At 50.0% G+C, this 10201-nt stretch overlaps 2 protein-coding genes across 7 annotated transcripts in view; one reads left to right on the top strand and one right to left on the bottom strand.

The window, feature by feature from the left end:
• The first annotated feature begins 92 nt into the window (after positions 1-92).
• Positions 93-2241, top strand: NDUFA2 (NADH:ubiquinone oxidoreductase subunit A2). 2 transcript variants are annotated; one of them, XM_019026119.4, is made up of 3 exons: positions 93-232; positions 353-459; positions 1990-2241. In XM_019026119.4, the coding sequence occupies exons 1-3, from the start codon at positions 132-134 to the stop codon at positions 2010-2012; spliced, it is 231 nt and encodes a 76-aa protein (XP_018881664.2). In that variant the 5' UTR covers positions 93-131; the 3' UTR covers positions 2013-2241.
• A 69-nt stretch (positions 2242-2310) lies between these two features.
• Positions 2311-10201, bottom strand: part of TMCO6 (transmembrane and coiled-coil domains 6) — a 46390-nt gene continuing 38499 nt past the window's right edge. Inside the window, exons 1-12 of one of the 5 annotated variants that reach the window (XM_031011546.3) lie at positions 8101-8308; positions 7862-7974; positions 5924-6039; positions 5655-5838; positions 5290-5394; positions 5038-5123; positions 4668-4784; positions 4037-4148; positions 3746-3932; positions 3518-3612; positions 2972-3139; positions 2311-2727 (exon numbers count right to left, since the gene is read on the bottom strand). In XM_031011546.3, the coding sequence (XP_030867406.1) occupies positions 2614-2727; positions 2972-3139; positions 3518-3612; positions 3746-3932; positions 4037-4148; positions 4668-4784; positions 5038-5123; positions 5290-5394; positions 5655-5838; positions 5924-6039; positions 7862-7974; positions 8101-8185 (1482 nt within the window). In that variant the 5' untranslated portion in view covers positions 8186-8308 and the 3' untranslated portion in view covers positions 2311-2613. Of the gene's footprint in view, positions 2728-2971; positions 3140-3517; positions 3613-3745; positions 3933-4036; positions 4149-4667; positions 4803-5037; positions 5124-5289; positions 5395-5654; positions 5839-5923; positions 6040-7848; positions 7975-8100; positions 8309-10201 lie in introns of those variants that run through there. The other 4 variants (XM_031011544.3, XM_031011545.3, XM_031011547.3 and 1 more) reach the window with 4 other exon arrangements.

The raw sequence follows: 10201 nt of genomic DNA, 5'->3' as shown, positions 1-10201 counted from the left end.
TATATCATTGGCCAAGCTTTACCCCGCCCCTGCCTCATGCAGCCTATGGCCTAGGCTTTAGGGTCCGTGGTTGGTCAGACCGGAGCACTTGGTCTGAAGACCTGGAATTGGCGACTTCGATATTAGCAAGGATGGCGGCGGCCGCAGCAAGTCGAGGAATCGGGGCAAAGCTGGGCCTGCGTGAGATTCGCATCCACTTATGTCAGCGCTCGCCCGGCAGCCAGGGCGTCAGGTGAGGCGCGGCGTGGTGAGGCGGGCGGGCTTCGGGACGCCGGGGTCACGACCTCGACCTCCCTGAAGTTGAGGGAAGCCCACGCCCACAGCACGCGCGGCGCTCTCTCCGGCCCCGCAGGGACTTCATTGAGAAACGCTATGTGGAGCTGAAGAAGGCGAATTCCGACCTACCCATCCTAATCCGCGAATGCTCCGATGTGCAGCCCAAGCTCTGGGCCCGCTACGGTGAGTGCGGGACGCCAGGGGTCTGGGGCTCCGGTAGGGGAACAAGGGTTTGAGAAGAGAAGGGACCGCCCAAGGTCGTGCAGAAACCCGTGGAGAAACTAGAACTCAGACTTTAGCCTTGCTGTTGATCTTGTTTCCATGAAGAAATTTATATTCGCAGGGTTATATGATGCGTTGTATTCCGGGCAACATAAGTATGGAGGCTGACCGAATCCTGCGTAGGGACCAGGAGCTGACGTTTTTGTAGTTAAGAATGGGCTTCAGACAGGAGAGAAGTTAGTCAATATAGTTTCTCCAAATAACGTGTAGCCAGTGTCAGTCCAGGTAGTGTGTGAGAATCTCAGTAATTTTGAGCACATAGAGCTGGGCCCTGTGCTGAGTGCTTCCCTGCCTAACTCATTTAATCTTCATTAGTTAGGAAGCGTGTTCTTCTTTTCTCATTGTAGAGATTAGAAAACGGAATCAAAACTTTGTTTTGCACTATTGTTAAACTCTAGCTGCATCTAAAGTAATGCAGCTAGAGTTTAACAGGATTGAGCCTTTACATTTATTCCCCTTTCCTAGAATGCACTTACCCCTCTGAGACTGGCATGGCAATGTATTGCAAAATGAAATTTTCCTATCATGTTGCCTAACACATTGTAGGTATGCAATAAATGTTTATACATACTGAATAACAGGATTTTAATCACAGCTTTTAACTATATGGTGCCCTGGGAATGACGGGAGGAGGTGGAGGAGAGTGACCACCTTAAGCAGATTGGTTCTCAGAGTAGATATCTGTGAGACACAGTAGACATTAGACATGCACTAATAATTGGAGAAGGAAAAAAGCTTCTCCTTCCAAAAGCCAGTAGACTACAGGAGGAGACAGACACGAGTAACTTTAGTGTATTGTGCTGGGTATTATGTTAGATAGCCTATGGGAGCCTAGAGAATGGGTACCCAGCCGGGTGCGGTGGTTCACGCCTGTAATCCCAGCACTTTGGGAGGCTGAAGCAGGTGGATCACCTGTCAGGAGTTCAAGACCAGCCTGGCCAACATGGTAAAACCCCGTCTCTACTAAACATACAAAAAGTAGCCGGGTGTGGTGGCGGGCGCCTGTAATCCCAGCTACTCAGGAGGCTGAGGCAGGAGAATTGCTTGAACCCAGGAGGTGGAGGTTGCAGTGAGTGGAGATCGTGCCACCACACTCCAGCCTGGGTGACAGAGCGAGACTCCATCTCAAAAAAAAAAAAAAAAAAAAAAGAGAGATTGGGCACCCAGCTGAGGCTGGACCCATGCAATACATTGCTCACCGTAGTTAATAATAAATGCCTACAGTGCCCCCGAAAGCTTCCCTGAAACAACCCATTGTGGCCATCCAGAATCAGCCAAAATTCTATTTGGACTTGGGCTTCCTAGATGTGTTTGAGACCTATTGTATTAATTCTAGGCATACCAAATGTATTTTGATCATATCTCTTTAATACTCTTCCCGTCTTAACAAGACTAAGATAAAGACAAAGATCTTTTATTTTACTTTGGTAGCCTCCACGGTGCAGAATAGTTAAAGACACCTCCCTCTCTCTCTTCAGCATTTGGCCAAGAGACGAATGTCCCTTTGAACAACTTCAGTGCTGATCAGGTAACCAGAGCCCTGGAGAACGTGCTAAGTGGTAAAGCCTGAAGCCTCCACTGAGGATTAAGAGCAACAGCCCCAGAGCCTGGGCTCTGCTGGACTTAGTATAATGTGAAAAAAATGTGTTCTCCTATTCCTCATAAAGCTTGTGCTGTAAAATACTTTCTCAGGGTGTTCTTGTCCTCATCTACCCTCTACCCCTTACTGTGCAACCACTGAGGCAAAGTAGCTTAATATAAAAATAAAACTTTATTCTGTCTCATCAAAAGCTACCAGCTGCTGAAGCAAAAATGAAGGGTGGCGGGGGGCAGGGATTCTAGGGCCCCAGAGTAAGTAGACCACACTGAGTCCCTTTTGGTCCTCCTGCCTAGATAGTGCTGAGTGGAAGAGGAGGAGCTGGGACCCAAAGGTCTTGGCTTACGTGTGGGAGCAGAGAACATGAGACCTCATTATGGTCCTAAATCTCCAAAGGCTCTACTGGACAAACAAGCTTGATGTTAAGAGAGGGGAATGAGTGACACTGAGAAACAAGATCACCCTTGAAGAGCTGTCTGCTGGAGAGCATACACACGATCCTGGAGCTGGGCCTCTTCCTGATGCCTTTCCAGGGCCTGCAGCCCTGACTGCTGCAGGAAGACCTGAACAGCCTAGGGGCAGGGAAGAAAATTCAACACACCTGGTCTCTGTGTCCTAAGACTCAATTCCCACAGCCTCATGGGTCAGCCCACTTTAGAGGGTGCATTCCCCCACAAGAGGATGAAGTTTCTGACATGGAACCTATATAGGTTAGCCAGGCCCAGAGAAACAACTATAGTTAGGACTGGATGGGAAGGGAGCCACTGTGTGGCTTCAGAACAGGGGTGACTGAGGATGTGGGCCAGAAACCTATACCTCTGGCTGATACAGGAACAGCAGATGCAGCAGCTCCAAACTCTGGCCTACTACTTCAGTGTCAGAAAAGGCTAGTGTGTGCAGCAAGGCGGGAAGCAAGGGCCCTGGCCACAGCCGCTGGCAGTAAGCAGGACCCTTTTCTGCAACATTGCACAGAACTGTGAGCACCTGGAGATAGACACATATATAGTCTACAAAGAATGAAACACAAAGATCATAACAATAGCTAAAATATATGACATGGTGACCACATGCCCAGGCACCATGCCAAGCTCTTCTACATGCATGTTCTCATACTCCTACAACTACCCTGTGATGCAAGATTATCCCCAGTTATAAGTGAGGAGACTGAAGCTTAAGGTGGTTAGTTGATTTGTCCAAGGATAAATAATCCAGTTTAAGGGACACACACCTAGATTGGTTGGGCTCTGAGGCCACACACCACCACCTGCTGGCTCTCAACTAAGGGTACATCTGAGGGCTCAGGACTGCTGTCCCATATAATCCGACTACCAGATCTTGGATTCAAGTAACCCCAATACATACCATTACGCTCACCACGTTAGATACTGGCAACAGCTGTAAGAGAGGCTCAATCAGATCCAGGGAGAGCAAGGAGGTACAGAAACTAGGACTGTTTGCTGGAAGAGAAGTACCAGGGTGAAAAACTGCTTTCCCCCACCACCCCTGTCAATACTACCCACCTCAGCCTAGGCCATGAGGAAATATCCCCATTATCCAAATGTCCAGGCCTGGGCAGATTATGGTGTGTACCAGTGAGGTTGTTGAGGAGCCAAAGGCCCTCAGGGAGCAGACTGGGCTGTTTCTGGAAAAAGAACTGCAGAAGGATAAATAAGGCTGCCACAACACGCTCATCTCTGAGCTGCATTTGCCCTCCCACAGTCTCCACTGCTGCCTCAGTTAGCAGGTTGCTTAGACATCGAAGCACGGGGCATGCCAGCTGCAAAGACAAATTGGGGGGTCAGGTTTAAGAAGGAAGAGGTTACCTGCATTCCAGAGTATCAGGAAACATCTCCCAGAATTTCACCTGACATCTTCACCTACCAGCTCCAGTCCTGCGTCCTCGGTTTTCTGGACAGCCCCAGCCAAGTCCAACAGCAGCAACCCCAGAGTAGACAGAGCCCCATGGCCAATGAGCAGAGGATTGCTGACCTGGCTAGGCAACAGGAAGCAAGCAGTCCCTATGTATATAGTCAATTCCACCTTTAAGAAGAGAAGCAATTGGCTAGGCATGGTGGCTTATGCCTGTAATCCCAGCACTTTGGGAGGCTGAGGCGGGTGGATCACCTGAGGTCAGGAGTTTGAGACCAGCCTGGCCAACATGGCGAAACTCCGTCTCTATTAGAAATACAATAATTAGCCGGGCATAGTGGCACGCATCTGTAGTCTCAGCTACTCAGGAGGCTGAGGCAGGAGAATCGCTTGAACCCGGGAGGCAGAGGTTGCAGTGAGCTGAGATCACACCACTGTACTCCATCCAGCCTGGGTGACAGAGCGAGACTGTCTCAAAAAAAAGAAACAGCTAAGGTCTGTGGGTCTCCTGGGCTCCAAAAAGATAAGACAGTGGAGGGAGGAAAACTCACTATAGCAATTCCAGACACAAGTTCAAAGAGTTGAATGTCATGGAAGGGAGCCCCAGGGAAGATCTGTGGTACTTTCCCAATTGCCCTGTTACCTGCAGATGATGTAATGAAGGCACCAGGCAAACTCCACAGCGACCCCAGGGTTGAGCTTTGGGCCAGGTTGCAACATTTGTAGCATGTGCTGAGGGAGAGTGGAGGCCAAGATGGAGCTGCTGGCAGAAGCAGGGCTGTAAGTAGGAACCACGAAGATGCCGGTGGTTCTTACCAAACCCTGATAGCAGGTGGGAGAGTGTCCAAACCCAAAGCCCTGCCCAGATGGGAAAGTGTCCAAACCCAAAGCCCTTCCTAGCCAGACACATGAATTTAAAATGTGCAACAGCTTTGGAAATCATTCAGACATCCGGGAGCTATACTACTGAGTGGGTCACCTCTGGCTGCACATCTAAAGACAGTTTTACTCACGGAATGATCTTCTCTGGAGCTTCCTCAGCCTGTAGAAGCTGGGACAAGGCATATCCGAGAGCTTCCAGCACAGCTACGTGGGGGGACTGGAAGTAGACAGGGTAAGGATCTGACTGGAAGCTGGGTCATCAGGTCTTCAGAGACTTTCAGCCCCTTGGCACAGGGCAGAGGCTGGAGCTACCTAACCAAAGTAGATGGAGCATGTGGGGAGGAGCAAAGGAAGGGTTGCCCAGGGAGGAAGAAAGGAGTCACCTGGATGCAGGCAGCCAAGGCTGGAACAATGCCCTGTGGCAGGAGCTGCCTTCTCACAGCCTCACTCTCCACGATCAGGTTACCCAGTGTATACAGACACAGCTCCTGAGAACAGGCAACAAAAGCACTGGGCTTGGCCTGTTTCATGCCAGGCTGGGTGTGGGGAGATGGGGAGGGGAGGTGATGGGGACGCTGGAGCAGCTATCCTTGCGGCTCACAAGAGGGTGGGGAGATGATGGGTGTAGCCATGGCTGTAGGCATAAGGGCAAACATGTTTTCTTCCTCCTACCTGCCAGCTCAAACGGTCCCAAAAGCACAATTTTAAAATCTAAACCAAGAACAAGATAGGAAGGGACAGGGCTTACTATGAAGTCTGAGCTGTGACCGGAGAGGTAGGTGAGGAGGTAGGAAGTGGCTGGCAGGCAGGCCTCAGCAACAGTGGACTGCTCGGAGTGAGAGAGCTCATGCAGGCACCGAGCTGCCTCAAGCTGCAGCAGGGCCTGGTTGCTGGTCAGGAGCCCGACCAGGGTCCGCATGCTGCCCTCCAGCCTATGTGAGTACCAGAGCCCTGCTTAGCTTGTGGTCCATCCCTCAGAGCCCCAACTCCTCCCTCCCCCACACCATCCACACTGACCGGATGAAGGTTTGCTGTGTTTCAGGGTGCTGCAAGCCTCGACGAAGGCTGACCAGAGCCCCCTCTCTCTCCTTTTCCTCTGTCCCCCGCTGGGCCTGCCGCAGGAACTGCTGCACCTGGAGTTCAGGGCAGGGAAAGGAGAACACACGGTTCACAGAAAGCAAGTCCTAAGTCTCTCTCTGCCCACTTCACCTGTGAGCCTTCCAATATCACACCTTCAGAACTTGTCATTCACACTAATGCAACTAATAAGCATCTACCTTGCAGTGGAGTGGACAGAGAATCAGAACTGAGTTCTAATACCATACCTGCCACTTACTCCACATGGGACCTGAACCTGTTTCCTCACCTGAAAATGAGAATAACAATATCTATCCTGCCTTCATACAGGGTTCTTTCAAGGATATTTAAACCTCTCAGCCTGGCAAAACCTACTCCTCTAGCCATTCTCCCCATGCAACCTACACTCTAACAACAACTAGCCTAACATGAGCTTTTTTTTTCTTCTTTTTTTTACATTTCCGAGCTTTTGCACATGCTATTCCTTCTGCCTGGATACCCTCTCCAGCTTCCCACTCTCTTTAGATTTCTGCTCCTCATTTCCTCTGGGAAGTTAGCTCTTTTTGAGAGACTTAGGAGTTTCTCTTGTTCCTCATGTTTCCTTCCCTTGTGACATCTGTCTTCTTCACCGGGCTGTGAGCACCTCAAAGAAAGGGACTCTATCCTTTCATCTTTGTGTACCTCAGTGAGCAGCACAGTGTCCTGGCATAAAGTAAGCATACAATGGAATAGTATGACCTAGGAATAAGTTGATAATATATATGTCAACATGGTATGTACGGTAAACTATGTACGTAAACATAATACAAATACAGGGGATACTCAATGCTTGCTGAATAAATCCTTTCATTCACTCATTCAATAAACACTGAGTACTTAACTATATGCCAGATAATGTGCAGGCAACCGGGTTTTCAATGACAAATAACACAGGATCTAGGTTTTCCTGCAATTAAAGTCTAGTTGGAGAAATAACAATAAACAAACCATTAGATAATGATTAATATTCTACAAGAAACAAGTAGGTGGCCGGGCACTGTGGCTCACGCCTGTAATCCCAGCACTTTGGGAGGCCAAGGCGGGTGGATCATGAGGTCAGGTGTTCCAGACCAGCCTGACAAACATGATGAAACCCTGCCTCTACTAAAAATACAAAAATTAGTGGTGGCGCGCGCCTGTCATCCCAGCTACTCGGGAGGCTGAGGCAGGAGAATCGCTTGAACCCGGGAGGCGGATGTTGCAGTGAGCCGAGATCATGCCACTGCACTCCAGCCTGGCGACAGAGCGAGAGTCTCAAAAAAAAAAAAAAAAAAAGAAAACAAAAGAAAAGAAATAGGCCCTCAAGACAGAATACCAAAAGAAACGAACGTTAGACGTAGCGAATGCCAAGGGCTTGAGACACGAATCCGATATATCGTTGCAGGAACTAAAAAGAGGACGGTGGGTAGGATGAAAAAACTGATAAAATTTGAGTTAGGAAGAGGCTAGACCATGCTATGCTTTGCAAGGCACAGGAAAGATTTTGGTCTCCACGTGTTTTTAAAGGACGTATTGACGGTGACAAGCATAGATGCAGGGTGACCTTTTAGGAGACTGCAGTAGTATCCAGAGAGGAGGTGGTGGTGGCAGCTTCGATGGTGAGGCATGTAAAGACTCCAAAGCTCTTCAGGAGGTAAACAACTAGGACTTGATGATGGATCGATATGGGGTTGTGGGTCAAAGAGTCGTGCAGGACGATTCCCCTGTTTCTGGCTTGACCCACTGGATGCGTGGAAGTGTAGAGTGGATTGCGTTCAGGTTTGGGGCAGACCTCGAGTACTCCCGGGAGTCTGGCGCCAGCGGGCGTGGACTCCAGCGCACCCTACCTTGCCCCCTCACCTCGGTTTCCCCGAGGATCGCAGCCACACATCCCTCTCCAGCTTCCTCTGGGGCGTCGTCTCTCAGCAGCCTCTTGCTGACCAGCTGCTGCTCCCTCCGCGCCTTCCGCAGTGCTGGGGGCAGAGGAGCCGGCTGAGCGTGGGAAGGACGACCACAACCCAGAACCCGCGGTTCCGAGCCTGGGGTCTCAACTTATCTCCGACCGCCATATACCCCCGCGCTCCCTCGGCCGCCCACACCTGCCTCCCGCTCCCGCCGGCGGCGCCGTAGCTCCTCCACCCCGCAGACCGTGGGCCTGAGGCGGCCCTGCCGTCGGCTCCACATGGTGGAGCAGGAGGAGGAAAGCCGAAGAAAACAGCAGCCACAACGCTCCCAGGGGCGTAGAAGATGGCACCGACTGCGCAGCCTCAGCACAGGGCGGGAACAGGCGGGGAGGGCGCGAGGAGCGGGGTGGGTGCTGGGAGAGGGCGGGGCTCGGCGAGTGGACGCCTCGCCGGGACGGTGGGCGGGGCGAGGGCTAGAGACGCTGCACCACTAGACCAGAGCCAGAGGCGCCGCTCTGTCTCTGATTGATTTCCTGTCTTACCAATTCTAGGAAAAAAAGTCTCTCATCCCTGACCTCGAGTGACCCAAGCCAGCAGTGTCACAATCTACTCAGCAAACAACTTCCCCACCCACAATACGCTCTAGATGAACGTTCAAAACAATCCCGAACTCCGGGAAGCGCCATGATGCCGTTTCACCATTAATGCGGATCCCACTGATGAGAGCTGCCAAAAACGCTTGAAGCGTCATTGAATTGTCAACGAAAAGAGTCCAACTCTGTAAAATATTTGAAGAGACTTATTCTGAGCCAAATATGAGTGACCATGGCCCTTGACACAGCCCTCAGGAGGTCCTGAGAACATGTGCCCAAGGTGGTCCGGTACAGCTTGGTTTTACATATTTTAGGGAGATATGAGACTTCAGTTCATTCAAGAAATACACTGGTTGGGCCGGGCCTGGTGGCTCATGCCTGTAATCCCAGCACTTTGGGAGGCCTGGGCGGGTGGATCAACTGAGGTCAGGAATTTGAGACCAGCCTGGCCAACATGGTGAAACCCCATCTTTACTAAAAATACAAAAATTAGCCGGGAGTAGTGGTGGGTGCCTATAATCCCAGCTACTCGGGAGCCTGAGGCAGGAGAATCGTTTGAACCCGGGAGGCGGAGATTGCAGTGGGCCGAGATCGCGCCCCATTGCCTGGGGTACAAGAGCGAAACTCACTCTCAAAAAAAAAAAAAAGAAAGAAAGAAAGAAATCTGGGATATGATGAGGTTTCTCTTCAAATAATTAGATCAATCTTTTATTCTTTAATTCATAGTACTCCCCCACACACACACTTTTGTTTTCCTTTTTCTCCTTTTTGCCTTCGTTAGATGCCGAGGCACGCCACAGTACAAGACGTTATCAGTACCAGACGTTATCAGTACCAGCTCACATTCCTTTCCTTATTTGGAAAGAGGACTAACTTTCTAGTTCATTACAGGCACCCCTTCCCCTTTCCTCTCCACTTTCTTTTACGTGCCCACATTACCTAAAAATATCAAATGTTTAGCCAACCGGGATTAGTTCAGATTGTATGACCCGACCCCGGCCAATGGGGAAAGGGTACACGGGCAGGACTTGCGTCAGGAATAAAGGCTCTCGTGCCCCTTTGTTCAGGTGTGCTCTCATGGCGACTGGCCAAGCAGACACCCCTCTGAGCAGAAGTAAAATTGCTTTGCTAATAATCCTTTGTTCGAGTGTTCAATTTCCCTTAGGATTTTGAGCGTTATTCCTAAGAGAAAGAAAAGAAAGAAAGGAAGAAAGAAAGGAAGAAAGAAAGAAAGAAAGGGAGAAAAGAAAGAAAGAAAAGAAAAGAGGAAAGGAGGAAGGGAAGAGAGGGGAGGGGGAAAAAGAGAGAAAGACATTGGTTTGTGGGACAACAGAAAGGCGGGACAACTCGAAGTGGGGCGTGGGGGGCTTCCAGCTTATAGGTAGATTTTAAATTTTTCTGGTTGACAATTGGTTGAGTTTCTCTAAAGACCTGAAATCAATAGAAAGGAATGTCTGGGTTAAGATAAAGGGTTGTGGAGACCCAAGTTCTTATTTGCAGAGGAAACCTTCAAATCCTAGGCTTCAGAGAGAATGGGTTGTAAAATGTTTCTTATCAAACTTAAAGTCTGTGTTGATGTTAACGGTGGAGAGGTATAATGAGGCACGTTCAACCCCTACTTCCCATCATGGCCTGAAACGGTCACTCGGGTTTAATTTTGAAAGAGCCCTGGCTGAGGAGGAAGTCCATTCAGATGGTTGTGG

Source organism: Gorilla gorilla, chromosome 4 (genome assembly GCF_029281585.2).
Source record: "Gorilla gorilla gorilla isolate KB3781 chromosome 4, NHGRI_mGorGor1-v2.1_pri, whole genome shotgun sequence".
In the NCBI taxonomy this organism is placed as follows: Eukaryota; Metazoa; Chordata; class Mammalia; order Primates; family Hominidae; genus Gorilla; species Gorilla gorilla.
The sequence above is the reverse complement of the archived record's forward strand: the minus strand, read 5'-3'. Positions and strand labels throughout refer to the sequence as shown.